The 19,798-nt window shown below is 65.4% G+C and overlaps 1 protein-coding gene across 8 annotated transcripts in view; it reads right to left on the minus strand.

The window, feature by feature from the left end:
- The window catches only part of CABIN1 (calcineurin binding protein 1), a 98,194-nt gene that overhangs the window by 981 nt on the left and 77,415 nt on the right, over nt 1-19,798 (minus strand). For 6 of the 8 annotated variants that reach the window (XM_027088700.1, XM_027088699.1, XM_027088698.1 and 3 more), the window contains 6 exons: nt 10,758-10,921; nt 9,804-9,900; nt 8,369-9,043; nt 7,336-7,410; nt 4,615-4,897; nt 1,417-1,581 (listed from right to left, as the gene is read on the minus strand). In XM_027088700.1, coding sequence (XP_026944501.1) covers nt 1,417-1,581; nt 4,615-4,897; nt 7,336-7,410; nt 8,369-9,043; nt 9,804-9,900; nt 10,758-10,921 — 1,459 coding nt within the window. Of the gene's footprint in view, nt 1-1,416; nt 1,582-4,614; nt 4,898-7,335; nt 7,411-8,368; nt 9,044-9,803; nt 9,901-10,757; nt 10,922-19,798 lie in introns of those variants that run through there. The other 2 variants (XM_027088701.1, XM_027088702.1) reach the window with 2 other exon arrangements.

The raw sequence follows: 19,798 nt of genomic DNA on the forward strand, positions 1-19,798 counted from the left end.
GCCCAGGGCTGGGACACGGGCAAGCCCTGCACCTCCCAGGCATGCATGTGAGCTCTCAGACCATCCTAGTGAGGCAGGAGATAGACGAGCCCCCAGGGCGAACAGCTGGAGTTCGCTCCCCGTGGACAGATACTCCGAGATGAAAATAGCAGGACAATTGAGAAAGGAGGCTGGGCCCTGCCCAGATGAGGAATACAGGCCACATATTCCTCATTCTCAAGTCAAAGAGACCTTCCTGACTAGAAAGCTCCTTGGAGGTCAAAAGGGGAGTGATGCTCACTACCCATCTAGGTCTCTTCCCTAGAATCCATCTTGGCTAAGAGAGGCACGCACACAGGGGAGGGTCCTGAGATACACCAGATACGGACTTGGAAGCAGGCAAATCGAGATGATTGGCCAAAGGAAACCCGGAAGAAGTGCCCCATGTGATTCAAACTAGCAGGAGGGCGCCACTCTCTCTCTGAGCCCACCTGTGTGTCTATCCACGTGTACTGTGCACTTTTTCCTCCCAATAAACACTTTACTTGTTTCACTACTTTCCGTCTTTATGGGGATTCTTTTCTGCAAAGCCGAAGGGCCAGGGCCTTGTCACTAACCACTGGCCTAGTGGCTAGGGTTCAGCGCTCTCACTGGCCGGCAACCAAAACCCTGCTTCGAGCGGCTGCGGGCCGAGGCCACCTGAGATCACTAGGACACACATTCTATTGGTCATTCCCGCCACAGGGAGGATGCTAGGGCTCAGAGCCGGCCACTCAGCCAGCATCCACTTTCCCCTCGCGCCTCAGGATGAGCCGGAGCTGGGAGGCAGCAGTGTGGGCTGGCAGCCTCCGGGAGCCGCAGCCTGGCTGGTGTCCACATTCTTCCGCTGCTCCATGGCTTTAAAAGGAGCGGGGCTCACTCAGCCCCCATGCCCGACTCCCTCGGGCTGGCACCAAGCCCTGCTGTCCTGAGTGGGGTCTGCGAGAGGCCCCAGCCCTGAGGAGTCCCCGAGGGGCCTGGCTGGTTGAGGCGGCTGGTGGGAACGGGCTGTGACTCAGACACAGACACGGACACAGACATGACATGGATGCCCATCTGGCTCCGCCCAACCCGGCCGGCCCTCTGCCCACCCCTGCCTCCTCCCCGCCCCACGCCTGCCCCTCCCATGGACCCATCTGGGCACAGGCACCCCTCCCTCTCGGCTAGGCCACCTTGGCCTGGGCTCAGCACCTCCCGAGCTATTCCCCTCTGTGAGGCGGGAGTGGGGGGTCTCGGGCCCTTCCCTCCCCCGAGGAAGCTCTCCAGCCAGGCCTTCCCTGCCTGGCCTGCCTTTCTTGTCTACCTCACCCCCAGGCCCACTCCAGGCCCCTCTGTCGAGAAGCACCCGCTGACTGCTGGCCCTGGGGGCCGTGATGGGCTGCTCCCGACTGGCCTTACCCTGGCTGCAGGTGGGCTCAGCGCCTGTCCGGGGGACCGCCTCTGCTGGCCAGCAGTGCGGCTCTGCTGGAGGGCCCTCGGGGGCCGTCTTCACCTGCTCGCTGCACCGCGGCTCCTGGGGCAGGAAGCCCGTGCCCTCTGCCCCTCCTGCCAGCTCTTCTTCCTCTGTGGAGACACAGCACGGCTATGGGTGACACACCCCCCACCCTTGGGATAGGGGCCTCCACCTCCACCATGGCCGCGCAGGGGCTCCGCTGGAACAATCGCCCGGGTGGGGCCAGGCTGCTACCAGCAGGAAACCGCTCACCCCTGTGGACATGCTATGAACCTGACACAGCGGGGGCCCCACCCCAGCTCACAGGAGTGGCCACTGGAACCGAACAGTCCAGCTAAGGACAAAGTAGATGGAGCGGTGGCGGGCCTGGCGCCCTCCTGCCAGGCCACACCTTCCAGGTGTGAGGAGGGGGCTGTGAAGCAGCCTCCGTGGTGCCAGGTGGTCAGTTGGCACAGGGGCGCCTGCCCCCAGGGCCCCTGGCCACGTCCGGCCTCTTTGCACTCCCATTCCTCCTCCTTCCCCTTGAGGCCCAGACTCTCCTGCCACGCCGGCCATGACCCCAACACCCAGCCGCTCCCCACTTGCGGTGACACTGGCCCCTCCCTGGCTGGGCAGGGGGACAGATGGGCCTCCTGCCTGTTGGCTCCAGTCCTGGAGGACAGCACCTGCCCTGCTGCCTGGCCGCGAGCCACGCCCTCCCTTCTCGGTTCTGACTGCCCGGCAGTCAGGGTCACAGCCTCTTCGTTCCCAGGGTCCAGCTCCACATGCTGCCACAGGCAGGGATGAGCCCCTCGGAGGCTCCAGAGCTGCCCTCCTGGGCCCCGCAGAGCAGGTGGAGCAGCAGGAATCCTGTGGCCCCGCGGCAGGAATGGGTCACTGCACCGGGCACGCACCCACGATGCGATGCAGGCCCGGTGGCTGCCTGGTCCAGGGCCTTCCATAGGTGGCAAAGCCCTGCCTGGCTGGGCCCAACACTGAGGGCCTGGCCGAGCGACCTGGAGCGGCTGCTTGGGTTAGGGGAGCGGGCAGGGGGCTACCTTGCTGCGAGCAGTCTACAGGCCAGGCTGGCAGGAAGCGAAGTCTGCCCTCAGGGGGCAGGTATCAGTCCCTCCTGCCCCCAGGGCACGGTCTGGCCTCCCTTCTTGATGGGTGGCCAGAGGAGGAGGGACACTCGAGGCAGGGAAGTCCAGCAGAGACTCAAGCACGTGGAGAGGTGCTTCCTAGGCCAGGCGGCCCTGTGAGGAGGACCACGGCGGGGTGGTGGGGGTACCAACGGGGAGGGGACCTGCCTGATGCCTCAGCCTTCAGGGAAGAGCTATCTGGGGCTCCCCGAGCCCCCAGGCCTCAGGCTCTGTGGAAGCAGGGGGACGGGCTGGAATCCTGAGCCATCGGGGTAACTCTCCCTGCTCTCTAGGTAAACTCACAGCCTGGCCGCTGAGTCCCCAAGGCCCAGGGTCCTGGAGGCGCCCCTGACCCAGGCTCAGACTCTCCCTGGCTTCTCGACTGGCATGAGGCCGGCACTGTGGCCCCCTCAACCCCGTCCGGCGGGCGGCACCCTGCACAGAGAGGTGCTCCCTGCCCTGACTCCTGACCCAGCTGGTCCCACGGCCTGGATCCCCCACTCCCCACCCCTGGAGCCCTGACCACCTCAGCAAGAGGGACCCTCAATCACTCATGGGCCAGGCACCGTCAGCAGGAAATCCGGTCCCGGCCTGTGGCGGGCAGACACCCAAGGAGACAGGGAGGTGAGCAGACGGGGGCAGCGATGGGCAGTGTCAGGGCCCCTCTTGGGGGACGCACAGTGGAGGAACTGAGGCCTCTAGCCAACAGCTGGCGAGAACCTGAGGCCACCAACAACCTGAGAGTGCCCAGGGGACCAGCTGATGGCCTGACGCCCCCGAAGTTCTGATCCTCTGGGGCAGGAGTCAGGCGGGGGCGGCGACAGGCCAAGGGACGACAGCCAGGTCTTCGTGGAGTGAGTGGCTTCCCCAGGCCGTGGACGGTCATTGCCGCCGCCCTGTGAAGTCACCCCCAGCAGAACCCGCCTGTAGGGCCGTGCTCACCGTCTGCCACCGTTGCTCTGCTGGGTGTGGACAGCGAGACACATGGGACAGCAGAGAGGAGGGGACGCCCAGCCCACTGGGTGGAGCCGCACCTGTGGCCCTTCGGCCTCAGAGGCTCCTCCCTAAACACTCGGCTGCAGGGGCTACCTCAGGGGAGGTGACCGTCTCAGGCCGTGGTCAGCACTGCTCTGACTGGCTGGGTAGAGGGTCCCTGCACTTCCCCACCTTCACAGCAAACTAGGGACCCATGAGGTTGGGGGCCTGGGCCCTCAGTCTCCATCTGGGCACAGCAGCCTGTGGGAGCAGCGCTCCTGGTCACGGCTAACCGGGCTTCCAGGTCTGGCTCCGGCCAGGCACTCCTGCTAGGGCTGACTGTCCCCTTGTTCAGATGGGTCAGGAAATGACATGGCCGAGCCTGCATGGCGGACAGTAGCACCCCAGCTGTGGCCCTCCACGTCGATGGCTCCTGGTGGACAGGTGAGCCTGGCCTTCGGGGACGAGCAGGGATGTGCGGGCAGGTGGGAGCCCGGCCCCGGGTCCGCGGAGCAGGGAGGGAGAGGCGCAGGGTGTGTGCGCGTGTGTGTGTTTGTCCTGAAGCGTCTGCCCTCCCTGGTCTGCTGGCTGCCCCCGCCCGTGGGCTGCCGTTCCCATTCCCAGTGGCATCTAGATTTGGAAGGAACTGGGGCTCCCTCCTGCCGGCAGAGCCCCCAGCCCCATCCTTCCACAGCCCCCGCCTCAGCCTGGCCGGCTTCCGTCTGCCTCGCCCCGGGGGCGCAGGGGCTGGGCAGGTCTGCCCCACAGCCCAGCAGGCACCCAGGACTGCTCACAGGCCTGAGAGGTCTCGTGTGCACTGGGGTCAGGACCCCCTCCCCACTCCTGAATCCTCGTGGGAGGAGAAACATGGTGAGGTGGGTGCCGTGAGGGTGGGGTGGGGTGGAGACAGCTTCTCAGGGATCACCAGGCTGGAGGCGCCCACACTCTCCATGCAACGAGCAGGACTTGCCGCTGGCTGGCAACGGGGTCTGGGCCCTGCTCTGGCCCAGCCGGGCCTCACCACCAGGTGAAGGGGATGGGACTCACCTGGGCCCGAAGAGGACATGCTGGGGGTGGCCTCGGGCCTGTGTGGCCGTGGGGGCCCGGGATCCTTGGACGGGTCTGGGGTAGAGCCTGACGCCGAGGGAGGACAGGTGACAACAGCCGGGGCGGCAGCCTGCGCAGGACGAGGCTTGGTGTGGCTATCGCTGGGCCGCTGCGGGGTGTCCGTCGGCGTGGGGTCGGGGGCTGCAGGGGCCACAGCTGTAGGGAAGAAGTTCTCTCGGCTGTCCTTAGGGTGCTTTGGGGTGGTGGGTGTGTCCCCTGCAGCCTGGGAGGACAAAGGGGAGGTGAGGGAGGCCAGCTGGGCAGGCCTGAGTCCACGCTATCCCCCAGGACGCCTGTCATGGTGCCCCGCTCTGGGCCCCAATGCTAGCAGGGAGGCCCACTCTGCCAACTCGGGACACCGCTGGGGGCCCAGAGTCCGTCCCTAGGAGAACTTCCAGGCCACGCTGGCAGGGGCTCCGTGGAGGGGCATCAGGCTGGCCGGGATCTTCACCCTCCCACTCCTGGGTGTCAGCCTGGGAGGAACATGCCAGTCATGACCCGGGGCACAGGCTGGTGGCCCCCTCCAAGACTGACTGCAGTATGGGAGGTCAGTCTTGGAGGGCGACTTCCCAAGGCCACTGGTGGAGGGGTCCTGAGACAGCCGGGATGACACCGCCAGAGTCAGCTCCTGGGCTTTGTGCAGCCCCAAAGCCACAGCACCCGAGGCGGCCCCAAGCGTGGCCCCTGCCGGCAGCCTGGCCTCGGCTGCCCCGTGGTTCCCCCACCACAGGCCGTCGGTTCTCAGGGAGCCGGGCCCTTCAGGACCTCCCCATCCTTGTGCACACAGTTCCCTCTGCCGCTAGGCCTTTTCCACTTTGCACCTGAAGCCCACTCCCCAGGCGGTGCGAGGGCCACGGCTCCCTGAGAGCAGCTGCGAGGTGGGGCAGGGGCTCCGCGCGGCCTCTGGCAGCAGAGCTGAGGGCTGCACCCCAGTGCCTGAGCCACACCCCAGCCTCACCATACTTGGAGCCAGCCCACACCAGGGCCGTGGGGACCCCTGCCCGGGGCTGCGAGTGCGGGAGCCTCACGCCTGCTGGGAGCACGCCCCATCCCCAGCTTCACGGGGTGCGGTCAGCCCGGCGACTCTGCTGTGCAGTGAGTGTCCGGGATGAGCCCAGACCTCCAGTGGGAGGGTGGGCAGGACAGGACCTGTCTGTTGTGGGCAGACACATGGGGAAGGTGGGTGCTGTGTCCCTATCCTGCGGGAGCCATGGGTGATGGCACTCAGCCTCTAATTATGTCCCGAGCACCCTCCTGGCATGTGCCGGGCTGCGTGGCAACTCGGAAATGCCTCCAGCAAAATGGACACAAAATGGGTGGGAGCAGTGGCTCCCAGGGCCACGGCCGCCTCCCCCGCAGCACTGGCCAGAGGCGGGTCCAGGACAGCTGTGACCGACATGGTTGTCATCCCTGAGGTCGCTTCCTAGGCTCCTCTGACAGGCCAGGTCCCAGCTGGGTGCTGGTCCTCCGTGGGCCTCCATCTCCCCATGTCCCCTCCTTGCCCTTGGCTCCTGCCAGCTGCACACCCCCTTTCACCTCAGACCAGAGACCAGTTAAGGGGGAAGCTGTCTGGGGGTTTCCTGTGTGGTTCTATCATTTCAAGCACCTTAAAAGTCTGCATCAGAAACAGCCCTCCTTTCTCTTGAGTGATCACTGCCCACCTGCCCCAGTCTGGGTTGGTGGAGGAGGCAGGAGGGGGACCCCTGGGCCTGACCCTGCTCTGGGGCACTGGGCAGTCATTTCTGTCCCACAGAGCAGAGGTTGTGACGAGGTGGCTGCACTGTGAACTCTGCTGCCTTGGCAATAGCAGGGCGGTGGGGACTGCCGGCAGGGGGACACCTGCCTCCAGGGATTCCTGCCCTCAGCTGGGGGTCTGGCCCTCCTATGTGGCCCACAGCCCACTTGGTGAAGGTTGAACCCCTGGGCTTCCTCAGACCCAGAACCCAGGTGGGGCAGTGGCCCGATGCCCCACTCCACTGAGAAAAAGCCCATCTGGACACCGAGGGACAGCCAGCCGCTGAGGGACTAGGACACGACTCCCCGGCTGCAGCTGGAAGCCCACTGCCCTGAGCTCCTGCCTCTGGACTCCCTCATGACACCCTTCCCCAGGGGGCCCAAGGAAGAGTGATGACTGGGAAGGCCGGGCCTGCTGCTGGGGCAGGGCAGTCAGGCCACCCCTGGGGACAAAGAGGCCGCACCTACCCACATGGCACGTACCTGCTCTTTGACCTAGTGACCTGGCCCGGGATCATCCCCACCTGTGGCTCACCTGACCTGGCCCGTGCCCCAGCCCACCCTCTCCACCCAACAGCAGGGAGTCTTCCCAAAACACGATGCTGGACAAACACCAGGACCCCCACCCACCCTGCTCCTATCAGCCCCGTATCCCAGCTCCACCTCTGTGCGGAGGAGCAACCTTTCCAGTTGAAGTCGACTAAGTAGGGAACATCCTCCCTGTTTAGAGAAAAGGTGCGGGGGTGAGGGGACCTTTGTGTCACACGCCCAGTCAGAGCTGGGGTCTGGTGCACCCCCAGGCGGGTTGTCAGGGGCTCCTTCAGGGCCTGAGGCTCAGCTGCCCATCTCCCCTGGGCCCACCTGACCAGCCTGCAGCCCGGGGCGGGCTCTGCACGACGAGGCTGGCACAGGCAGGGTCACGCTTACCTGTCTCTGGGCGGCGGCCCCAAGGTGGACCTGACAGAACTTCACGGCCTGCTCCAGGGCAGCCTCCTCGTCCACCTGAGCAAGAAGATGCCCAAGGTCAGAGGGCAGGGGCCTCGGAGGCCAGCCTTCCCCCGGCCCCTGGTGTTTGAGGACAGCTCCCAGGGTGAGCCCTCCCACTGCTGCTCCCCCCAGGACCCCAGCCCTGTCTCCCAGGCCCATCTGCCAGGGGCACCGCTCTGGGCCCAGATGGCCAAGCCACGTTCATGTCTGTGGCTGTGCTATTTCATCCTCGGGGGCTGAGGCTGGCAGACTCTGAGCCAGAACCTGCCCCTCATGGGGGCGATGAGGCCGGAGAGACCTGGGGGTCGCCCGGGATGAGCAGCAGACAGGGCATGAGGGAGACAGCCAGCCTGGCGTGGCGAAAGGGCCCGCCCTCACCAGCAGGGAATGCAGGGCTTTTTTTCTAGTTTATCAGCAACAAAAAAAGTTACTGCTGGGTGCTTGTGAGGTGGTGATAAGACAGACACACTCACAAGCTGCAGTGCAAATTAACACAAGTTAAAAGGAAAACAGTGTATCAAGATGGTCACCCTGTATGAACCAGTCACAGTGCAGGGTTCTTCCTGTGGAAAGAACCTATTTTTCTCTAGATAGAGAAAAAAACGTGTGCCTAATGGAGTTTTTTTTAAAAGAAACAGAATAAGAAGGGCTCCTCCACTGCAGCCCCCTACTCGGGGGCCCCGACTCCCTGTGCCAGACTTGACGAGATTTCTGCAAAGCGGCTTCCTTTCCTTTATGGGTGAATATATACATTTAAAAGCATGTTGTTTTCCTTTTACTTTTTGATATCTGTTTCCGCAGCTTTACTAACGTTTAGTTGACAAATAAAATTGTAACATATCTGAACCTATCTCGTGCTCACAGTAGAAAACCTCAGAAGTGACCAGGAATGACTCTGAAAGCCCACCCTGGGGGGCCTGGCCGTGATCACGCTTGGGAACAGAGCCGCCAGGCCCGCCCCAAGGCCACCCACCTGCCTGATGAGCATGTAGCTCTCGGACATGATCCTCTCGATGCGGCCCAGGTCATAGGCCACGCCCTTCTGGCCCTGCTGCCACACTCGGTAGGCGTCCAGCAGGAGGGTCTTGCCGGACTCTGTGTCCTCCAGGAGCTTCCTCTTGCGGCTAGGCCGTGGAGGTGCCTCCTCGGGGTGGCTGCCTGTCCTGGGTCCAGGGGTGGCGGCCGGGGCAGCGGCGGCGGCTGGTGGGGCCGGTGTGGGCGGGCTGGGCTGCTGCCGGGCGCTGATGCTCAGCTCCTCCAGGGACAGCTCGGCTGGCCGGCTCTCGGGGCCCCAGTCTCTTGGGGGGCGGCCTGGCTGCAGGGGTGGCGCCCGCTCCGAGTCTGAGCCATGGGTGGCGGCCTCCCCCGTGTCCATGGGCTCTGTGGGGCCTGCCCGGGGGCTCTCATTGTCCTTGCGCTCCCCGCCCTGGTCTGCACCATCTCCTGCATCCACAGCCACAGGCCGGTGGTTGTGGGGGCCTGCTTTGCCCCCTGGCTCGGCCCCTGGCCCTGAGCCATCAGCCAGAGGAGGCTTCTTGGGGTGCGGGAGGCCTTCCTGGCCACCCTCAGGACTGGCCTTGTGGGAGACGTCGGTGGTCATCCTGGCTCCAGGGAAGCCACAGGCCTTGGGCCCTGGGCGTTCTGACCCCTGTGAGGAAACCAATGGTAAGACTCAGTGTGTCTGGTGTTTCTGCCACAAGAAAGCACCCTTGGGCGCCAGGTTTGCCCACCCACCGAGGCCACTCAGGCTCTGCCCATCTGCCCGCTGGCCAGGGCTGGGCCTGGAGAGCTGCCTGGGAAGGCCCTCCCGACTCTGAAGCTCCGGCCTTGACGGGGGCTGATGAGGCCTTGGAGATGGCTCTGCTCTTGAGGACCAGCTGGCCCTCGCCAAATGGCTTCTCTATGTGCGGGCACCTCGCGGGGAAGTGACCTGCCAGGGCCACCAAGCGTGCTCACTGCAGAGCCGAGTCCACCCTGAGCCCCTGCACCAGGGCCCAGCCAGTTCTGCTGGGCAGCGGGGCATTGTAGCCAGATGGCCCTGGCTCCCAGCGGCCCCGCCTGCTAGGCTGGTGACCAGCCTCCGGGCCCTCAGGGTACCCAGCTGTGATGAGGGACCGTGTGTGCACCAGCTCCTGGGGGCTGGCGCGTGAGGGTGCGGGGCCACTGGCTTTGCCATCTGCTCCACTGTGAGAGCTGCTGTCTCCTGAGCTGGTCCTGCCGGGCGGGGCTGCCTCAGGAGCCTCACCACCTTCCTCACCAACCACGAGCTCACTTTAGCCAAGCGCATCAGTGCCTCACACGAGGTGATTGCGAGGTCATCTTTGAACTGACCCTCCCACCTGGGGAGGCAGGTGAGTACTGCCCACAGGTGGGGGTGTGGGGACCTGCCCAGGGTGGGCGGGGTGTACCTCCGAGAGCTCACTCAGTGTGTCCTCCAGCACCTTCACAGTGAGGATGAAGGCCCGCTGAGCCAGGACCTGGCGGTCGGCATCTCGCAGATACTTCCTGCAGGCATGCGGGGGTGGCCAGAGCATCAGAGCTGGATGGCGGCCCGTGCCCCTCCGAGTCCCACCCGCCTGGGGTCTGCTCCCTGGAAGTGTTCCCCGAGCCTCCTCCTCCTCGCCCAGCACTGTGTCCTGGGCCCCCCTGAGCTGGGCTGTGACCCCAGGGGCGGGGCGGGGCAGGCCAGGCTCAGTGAGCTTGGGGGCCCCCGGCTTCTCTCCCACAAGCCCATCTCCAGGGAGCTTCAGGCCCCTGCACGGCACAGGTGAGTGAGACAGCGGAGAGGTGAGGCATGGTGCTGGCAGCAGGAGGCCTTGCAGTCGGGCCACTCCACGTCTGAACTGTGTCTCTCCTGGGACCCCCCTCCCCCCAACCACTGCAAGTGGCGGCTATCCCTCAGTCCTATCTGTCCCAAGAGGTCTCTGGTTACCTCTGAAGCCCAGGCCCCCTGTGGCTCAGCCCACTATTACTGGCCTTCACCTGGGGACCCTGGCTGTCATTCGGACACCTGTTGTCCCCACGAGCTGACAGCATCCCCAGGCGCCCCGAGCTGGGGGAAGCAGAAGGGCTAGCTTGTCCAGAGTCTCAGTGGGGAAACCAAACCCAGTGGGGAGAGCCCGTGCTTGCCCCGGGGAGTCTGGGGCAGGGGCGCTGGTGTTTGGTTTCCAGACAGCGGGACAGAGAGGGCCTTGAGGAGAAGGACTGGGCTGGGCTCCCTGCTCGTGTAGACGCCCCAGGCAGACGGGGCCGAGCGGCTCCAGGCAGTACGTGCTTGTGCTCTGAGCCACGGCAGTGTCTGCCGCCGCCGCAGGGCTGACCGCACGCTGGACTGGGCCGGCCGGCCGGGCGGCTGCACTCACTTGCCCTGGTCCGGGGTCCGCTGCAGCATGGAGGAGACCTTCAGCAGGGTGCTGTGGTCCCGGAGCTGGGCCAGCACCTTGAGCAGCAGCACAATGGAGCGGTTCATGTGCCAGGCAAAGCTGCCCGGCCGGTCGATCTCGTCCACGGGGATCCGCCAGATGCCCTGCGGGATGGACGCGGCGGGCATGAGAGGAGGGCCGCTGCGACCAGAGCCTGCCCTGGGGCCCAAGGGGACGGGAGTACGGCCCCCCACCTGCTTCCTCCCACAGATGAGGGGCAAGGACGTGTGCATAGTTCTGCCCTCCTCTTCTGAAAGGCTGCACGGCCTCCGTTTACTTGATCGGCTCCCACGGGAAGCAAACGGGTTGCGCCTGGTCAAATGGCAGGACTGGGAGAAGCCGGGGCCTACGTGTCTCCTGCACAGGTGCTGACTTAGCGTGGGACCTGTTCCTAGAGGGAAACTCTAGGAACTCGTGAGGCCGAGGGTCAAAAGGTGCCGCCATACCACGGCAGCTGTGCTGGCCAGACAGGCCCAGGCCTGGGCCCCACCCACGGCTCTCCCTCCTGCAGTGGCCAGAGACTCGCAGGCCTGCCGAAAATGACCAGCAGCTCCCAGGATGCCGGGTTCCCTCAACACACCTTTGCCAGCACTTTGCTCTGGCTGGGATCCCCTCCCCACTTCCCCGCTGGCTAACTCCACTGACTGACGGCTGAGCGGGGGCAGGACTGGCTCTGGGGAGCCCCACTGCCATCTCCCCCCTGGCCATGCTTAGCCCACCGCTGCACCCGGCACCCTGCCTATCACCAGCCCCAAGGTCTGGTTCCCTGAGGTGCCCCCCCCACCAGCATGGGGTCTGACACCCGCTCAGACCCAGTCAAGGTGAGGTGAAGCCCAGGATGGCTGAGGGAGAGAATGACAAGTGAACAGAAGCTCACACCACTGAGCCATATCTCCGGGGCAGGTTCCCAGATGGGTCCCTGCAGCTGACCCCTGGAGAAACTCCTGCCCAGGAAGGACAGAGCCGTGAGCGCCACCGCCTCTCCAACGTGCGGCCCACAGCAGGGTGTCCAGGCAGAGCCCCTCTCAGGGCCCTATTCCCGTGGGAGCTGGAGGATGGTCCACGGCACCCTCCCTGCTCCAGCAGCCCTGGGAAGGAAGCCAGAGCCCCTCCAGGCCTGAGCCATTTGGGCAAGAGAGGAGCTTGAGGGCTTCCCTGGTGGTGCAGTGGTTAAGAATCTGCTGCCAATGCAGGGGACACGGGTTCGAGCCCTGGTCCAGGAAGATCCCACATGCTGCGGAGCAACTAAGCCCGTGCGCCACAACTACTGAGCCTGCGCTCTAGAGCCCATGCTCCGCAACAAGAGAAGCCACTGCAACGAGAAGCCCATGCGCTACAACGAATAGTAGCCCCAGCTCGCCGCAACTAGAGAAAGCCCGTGCACAGCAACAAAGACCCATCGCGGCCAATAAATAAATAAATGTATAAAAAAAAGAAAAAAAAGAGAGGAGCTTGAAACCCTCAGGGCTGAGTCCCCGCAGCCTGCACGCCTGGTCCCCGGGCTCACAGTGGACACGGAGGGCCCACCCGGGCAGGCTGGGCCCCCGTCCAGACAAAACCAGGGGCCCGAGGCCACCCTCTCCTGTGGCACTAACACCAATGCTGCATCTCCTACTGGGTGGGCGTGGCTTCTGCAGCAGTTCGGGGAAAGCTGCCACTGGAGAGGACGAGGGACAGCCAGAGTGGCCCAGGCACCCCGCCCCCAGGTGTGATGGCAGTGGCCAGGAGGGTGCCAGGCCCAGCAGTATAAGACCAAGGAAGGGCCCGCCCCACCAAGGCACTTCAGACATCACCGTGGTCCCCACCACAGCCTGCAAGGGGCGGTGACACAAGGCATCTACCTGGTTTTTTTTTCCCCCTGGGGTGAGGGTGCCAAAACGAGCCGAGGCACACGCTGAGAAACGCCCTGGAGGGCACGGTGTCCCTCCCTTCCCCTGCCACAGTGGGCTAGCCTCCCGCCACTGCCAGCCCACTGGGAATTGCCAGGCAATGCCTCAAGGAAGACAATTTCCGGGTGACACTGAGAAGGGTCTGCCTGCCACCTGCCCTGTCACACGGAGGCAGTACCCGCTGCCCGGCTCACCCTCTGGGACTGCTCTCCCCGCCCGGCACTGACGGTCTGGTGCATCACGATCACGGACGTTTCCAGGCAGACAGCTGGCTGAACCTGCTTGCTGTGTAGGTGGGAAGCCTGGGCCAGCAAGGGGCAGCCCGCCCCCAGCCACACTGCTGGACAGCAGCCAGCCCGGAGGCATGGGGCCCCTCCCGCCTCAGCCACTGACTCAGCCTGCTGAGCAGCCCCTCCTCGGGCAGCCAAGACACAGCCACCAGGACAGGTCCAGTTTGCATCCCTTCACACAAGAGTTCAGCAGCAGAGGCCCCCATGCACTCCCCCAGAGGGCACGTGTGCAGGCCCCAGGGAGGGCAGGGAGTGCACTGGGACCGAGAAGAATGGGGGCAGCAGTGCGTGAGAGGAAGACTGGCTGCGCTGGGGGGCCTGAAGGACAGGCCAAAGCAGGATCCCAGTGAGCAGGAGCCACGCAGCAGGCAGCCCACAAGGAGAGTCTGGGACAGGGTGCCTCGAGGGAGGGAGGCAGCTCTGGTGCCAGGCGGGGCTGGGGGGCCACGACTCAGGCTTCTTCCTCACTGTGCCCTCCCCCAGACTCCCCTCTCCCAGGCGGCAGGCACTCCATCCTGGCAGGGATGCCGCCTGCTTGGAGAGCCACGGGTGGTGCAGGGGTCGCAGCGGCAGCCTCAGAGCACTCAGAAATGCCAGGACTGTGCTCAGAGCTCACCCGTGTGCCAAAAGGCTCATCTGGAGTGTCCCAGCCGACCCTGCAGCCCATCAGAACGGCTCTGGGCTCCTGGCTGCCAGATGAGGTCACCGAGACAGACTGCAACCACCTGAATAATGCATGGAGCCCCAGACTCTGGGCTGAGTGCTTAATACCAGTTACCAAAGCCTCCATGCAGCCCCCAAAGCCGGGCATCCTCCTGCTGCTCTTGAGGAAACCGAGCTGCAGCAGCTGAGCCCCACAGCGGGGCAGGCCAGGGGTCCTGGGAGCTGGGGTGGGTTGCCCTACTTGGGGACTCTTAAAGACGTCCCCGAGGGAGCTGACGCTGGGTCAGTGGCATGGTGGGGTACCATCGAACGTGCCATCCACTTACAAGGGGGGCAGTGAAGCAAGGCGAGGCCAGAGCCTGGGCAGAAGGGCCATGAGGTTTTGGCCTCTGGTCACCGCAGCCTCGACAGGTGGTGCCCCAGGGAAGGGACGGACAGCAGATGGCCCCACTGGCATGGAGCACTGCTCCTGGCTGCCAGGCCAAGGGCGTGCTCAGGCGCATGGCTCACGCTGTCTCCAGCACATTGTGGTCTTAGGACAGCTTCTTCCTGGAGGGGCAGGGGCTCCTTTCCCCCCAGATTCATGATTGGCCGGCCAGTCCACACCTCCCTAACTGCCTCAGTGTGGGCCAGAAGGAGCGCCGGCTCCCTGCACCCCAGGAGGGCTGCCGGCACAGCCTCTTCATCCAACCCGGGGCCAACTCTGAGCCTGGCAGACGGAGGGCAGAGATCCAGACACAGTTCTGGTTCGCACGGCAAACCCAACCACCCTCTGCTGGGCCACCACTCGGGCCATTCTCCACGGCATACTTCCGGGTCGTTCCAGGGCTCCCGGCCCCATGTGTCACCTTCACGGACCCCACCTTTCAGTCAAGGCTCCTCCACTCCAAGGGCCCAGGCAAAGGCTCCCCAGGAAAACAAGGGGCCGGGAAATGCCAGGGCAGGAAAGAAGGCCGAGAGAGGCACGGCCCAGTCGGGCTCCACTCCATCCGAGCCACACTCAGCCCCGGTGCCAGGCTTGTCTGGGAGGGGATGAGGCTCAGGCCATGGGGGCTGGGCGGAGACTCGGATTCGTGCTATGCCCACACCAGCAAGGACAGTCCGTGTGTGTAATCAACCCCGCCCAAGGCTGCCCAGTGACGCTGGGGTGGGACCAGGACACAGGGGCCAGACCCCTTTGTCCCCCACTCTCTGCGCCCTCCCTGAAGGCTCACAAAGAAACAAGAAGTCAGCAATATGACCTGTGACTTACAGACGTAGAAGTGGGGGTGCAGAGAATTAGACAGTGACACCAAGTCACTTCAGTCTTCAGCCGGGGCCTTGGAAGCCCTGCCCTCAGAGGGACGGGGGAGCCAGCGCCCTCCCCAGCACCCTGAGGGCCTCAGAGCCTTTGTGAGCAAGTCCCTGGGGCCCTGTTGTGGGAGTCTTCCCGGAATCCTGGGCTCCTCCCGCTGTCCCCTGCTGCCCCACCCACGGGACTCAGATGTGGCCCCTTCCCCACTGTGCTGCCACCGGGGTCGTGCCCAGCCGGGGCACCAGGTGTGGCTCAAACAGAAGGACAGAGGAGAAAGTAACGACAGCTAGGAGCGCCCAGAAAGGCCGAGAAGAAGCTGCGCCTAGGAGCCTCACGTAGGAAGAGAGGAGGGAAAGGCGATAGGGGACCCACAGCAGGCCAGAGGGCGGGAAGAGGTAGAAGCAGGTGGCTGGGCAGGCAACCCAGAAGGGCCTGTGTCTGCTTGGTGCCTTCCCAGGCCCAGCCCAGCCTGAGCAAGGGCTGCCACAGGGTGGTGTCAAGGGCCGACCTAGCTCTCGTGGGCAGCAGCCAGTCCTGAATCCTGTCGCGCGGCCCCCCCAGACTCTGAGCTGCCGCCGGTGGACAGGCAGGAGGGGCTGAGCCTCTCTTGCTTCCTGGCCCCTCCATGCCCTGAATAGAGCTGGCCTTCTGGGGGGCCACCAGGCAGGCCTGCACACCCTCCACAAAAGGAATGTTCCCGGTCAAGACCACAGACCCTGGTCCCAAGTCCCCACAACCTTGGTGCAGCTCTCGGGCGGCTCTGAGGGAGTTGCCAGCGCTGCATCTGAGCCAAGGCCTGGTCAAGCTGGGGGGGTCTGCGCCCCAGATGGAGCCCCCGCAGGTGCTAGGGAGGCCCCTGGGTCCCCCAGGGCAGCTCAGCCTGGCAACTGCACAGAAAGCCAAGTGCATCCCAGGGACTGGGGGGTCACACGGATGGGTCAGGCACACCCCCAAAGGGGTCCATGCTGGTGGGATAGGCAGACACAGATGGCTGCCATCCAGGGCGAGGGGACAGACGAGAGATTGGAATAAGAAAAAAGGAGCTAAGAGAGCAAGAACTTTGGGGAGGGGGTTGTACAGGAAAAGCCAGGGAGGAAGCCAGAAAGGAGCAGGAACCGGAGGAAGAGGGAGGGGAGCCCCTGCCAAGTGAGGGGAGATGGGCAGCCCCCTAGAGTCGACCTTGTGACCCAAGTGTCCTGAGCAGAAGGTACAGAGGAGCGTGAGTTCTTTCACCTTAATTTTTAACTCAGTAATGGAGCACGCGTATTTTCCTGCACCATCAAAAACTTCCCATCACTTAAAAGGACCCCAGTGCGTCACCCTGCAGGTGTACCCTAACTCGCTCGGTTCCCTCCTGGGTGACATTTGGGGTGGAGTCTTCAGGATCATTAGGAAGAATGTCGGCTGAACAGCCTTCCCCACAGAGCTTTTCTCCCTCTGCTCGGGCTGGACCCCTCCCCACAGAGGGGACAATGGTGGGCATGCAGCAGCGGGTGCTGTCCTGGAGGCCGTGCCTGAGCTCCTGATCTAAGATGCGGAGAGCGTCCCACCTGCCCAGGCCCTCCCAGCCCCCACCTGTCCCACGCCCACAGCATGACAGGTGAGCAAGGCCTCCCCACGGCCGCTCAGCCCAACATCCCTGTTCACAGAGAACACGATGCTGTGAGCACCCCAGGGAGAGCCCGCCTCCCGGGCAGAGGGATTCCTGCAGCCCACCCCCTTGGCATGGGTGCAGCAGTGACTCAGCGCTCCGAGCAGGCGAGGCCAGGAGAGCCTGCTGGCATCCCACTCCGAGGAGCAGTGGGCTGGGGGCTGTAGGAGCAGGAGGGTGAGAGGGAGCCCCTCAGCAAGAAGGGGTGTCAGGGTAGGAGCTTAGGAGTCTTTTTTCCCAGAGAAGCATAAAAACTTTGTTTCCAGGACAGCTTCGGTGCCGCAGCCCAACCCTGAGCCGAGCAAAGAAAGCGTCGGTATCTTGACTGTGAGGCCTTGAGGTCAAGAGCAGCCCTGGGGAGAATACCGGCGCCCTCCACAGGCTTGGGGAGACACCTGTTACCTGTAAGCCCACGCAAACCTCCCAAGCAGCGAGACCACTCAGAGAAGGGTGGAGAGGGCAGGGCTGCATCTGGTGCCCATGAGTCCCTGGGGCCGACAGTACTCACAGGGCACCTTCCCAGCTTCTCCCACACATGACCCCACTTACACCTCCCCCGGAGAGACTAGTTCCAGGGCACACAGCCAACAGGGAGATGAGCTGGCAGCAGAACTCAGCCTACCCAGCTCTTCCCGCTCGGCCCTGCCTGCCCCCAAGTAGGGTGAACATCACAGACAGGCAGGCCAGCACGGCATCACCTCTCCCACCGCCGGCCCAGATGGCTCCATCACCTCCAGGAACTGCCCTGGTGGAGTCCTGAGGCCTTTGGGGCCAGAACTGCGTTTCCAGGTTGCCAGCTCCCCATCTTCCTGATGCCCTGCAGAGCTAAGGGCCCTGCACCTCCCACAGCAATCGGAGCCACCATCCTGCTCCAGGCCTTCGGTTAAGGGCGCGCCAGGGGCGGGCGAGGTTGAACACGCCTGGGGGCAGGAAGCCCTGCAGCCTCCTCTGCAAAACCATCAGAGCCACCTCTCTGGCCGCAGGGTTGCACAGAGGCCGCCAGGGGCGCCTTGGCCCTGCCCCCAGGAGCCGTCCAAGCTGGGCTGCGAAGGGAAAGGGATTCCCCGCGCCATCCACAGGTAACGAGTCCCCAGCGCAGGCAAGGGCTGGGGAAGCCTACAATTTGCCTGCGGCCGGTGCCCGCCCGTTTCCAGCCTCTTCTGCCAAATAAGATGTCGCACACGGGATCCCCAGAACTGCCAGGCCGTCCGTCCCCTCCCCCTCCGGGGAGAAGCAGAAATGACAAACAACTAAGAGCGCGGAGGCAGCCCACCCGGCAACTCCGCCGGGCCCCCCTCGCCTCCGCGCCGAGCCCCTCCGCCCCCTCCCGCCCACTCTGCGGCGGGGCAGGGTCCCGGCCCAGCCCGGGGCTTGGAGTAGGCCAGGCGCTCGCCAAGCCCCGGCACCATCTTCCCACCCCCGCACGGCAGCTATTTATAGCCGGGGAAGCACCGCGCGGGGTGCCGCTGCCCACCCGCCGGCCGGCTCACCATCCCCGGTAGTGGCCCGCGCAGCTCCCGGTCCGCGCCGCCCGCCGCGAAGTTGCTGGGTCGGCGAGCTAGCGGCTTTCGCTTTCGCGGGGCCGGCGCAGCGCACACCCCCGCGCGCCCACTTGCGTCCCCGGCGGGTCGGCTGGGCTCGCCCCAGGCTCGCGGGCGGGCTTCTCCCCCGGGTCCCCCCGCCCCGGTCCGCCCGCCGCCCACCTGGCGCTGTGCGGGGACCCGGACGGGGCAGGGGGCGCCGCGACCCCGCCGCCTGCCGACTTCCTCTGCCGCGGCGCCCGGGAAACCGCGGCCCGCGGGCTTCCTGCTGCGCCGGGCGGGCCGGGGGCCAGGCGGGGGGCGGCCGCGTGAGCCGGCCCGGAGGACTGAGCCAAAGCTCGGGAGAGCGCAGAGCCTGCGGGCAGAGGGGAGACACTGTCGCGGCCCGGCCCCCGGCCCCCGCCCCGGGCAAGTTCCTACCCGCCGGCTCCGCCGTGGCATCTGTGCAGGGAGCTAGGGCGGGCGCCGGGCCATGGCGCGGACGCTCGCTCGCTCGCTGGCTCGGAGGGCCGGGGCGGGGCGGCGGGGCCGGACGGGGCGCGGGCGCTCGCTCGCTGTTCGGCCTGGAAGCGGGCCCAGCGGCACGGCTGACTTTGCCGGCAAACACTCGCGGGTTCCGGGCCGGGCCGCTGAGGGTACGGGGGGCACAGCCCTCACCGCGGGAGGCTGTGGGACCTGGCATCCCAGGCCGAGCCGGGTAGGGGCGGCCAGGAGTGCGGAAGGCAGGGCGACAGGGGCCAGCAACGCGCTGGGCTGGGGCTGTCCTCGCCCTGTACGGGGCAGCTCTGTGCGCGGGGCCGCTGGAGTTGTGCCCCGAGGGCCCGGTGCAGGGCAGAGGAGTGGGTGAGTGGGGGATGTCCTTGCTGACCCAGTGGGGCAGTGGGAGCTGGAGTGAAGCCTCTCCCAGGCCCATCCTCAGCGGGGAGGGCAGGACAGGGGCATCATGGCCTCCCCTAGGGGGCTTTGCAGCTGGGAGGGGGCTCATTTTCCAGTTGGCTGTGAGGCCCCAAGAGCAGAAGACACTGAGGGGAGGGGTGGGGCTGGGCAGAAGCCAGGCAGGCTCAGGAGCCCCTCAGCCTCGGCATGTGGCAGCCCTGCAGAGGCCTGCGGGTGCCAGGAGCGGGACTGTGCCCCTTCTGAAAGGAGTGGGCTCAGAGGGACGCCCCCGGCACCCACAGCCCCAGCGAGCACACAGCACCTTCCTCTCTGGCTTCCTGTGGAGCCGGCCGCCCTGGAATTATCCACCAGCTCCTGGTTGCTTCTCCTAACCCAGCTGAGGACAGGCCGAGCAAAGGCGCAGCCCCCCGGCCAGGCACCAGCCTCCCCACCATCCCTCCCCCACCTCAGCACCACGAGGGCCCGGCTCTTTCCTCCCTCCCCAAACACCCAGATGCCTCAGATCCACCAGGTCCCTATCCTGGTGACACTTGTCCTGGTGACATCTCCCCAAGCCAGATAGTTTCCACCTGTCCTGCCCCGGCTGGCTCCTGCCCACCAGCTTTCCCAGGCTTGCCACGTGCCCCCAGTCCAATCGGCCCAAGGCCAACCTTCGGCCAGGGGGCTGTGCACTCCCTGCCTGCCCTCCCTCCGGGGGGCGCAGAGGCAGTGGCTCACACTCCCTGGAGGATCAGGACTCTCTGTCTGGCCCTGGGC

The sequence above is a fragment of the Aethalodelphis obliquidens genome, unplaced genomic scaffold (genome assembly GCF_003676395.1).
Source record: "Aethalodelphis obliquidens isolate GAN/ISIS:26980383/991018 unplaced genomic scaffold, ASM367639v1 scaffold63, whole genome shotgun sequence".
NCBI classification, from domain to species: domain Eukaryota; kingdom Metazoa; phylum Chordata; class Mammalia; order Artiodactyla; family Delphinidae; genus Aethalodelphis; species Aethalodelphis obliquidens.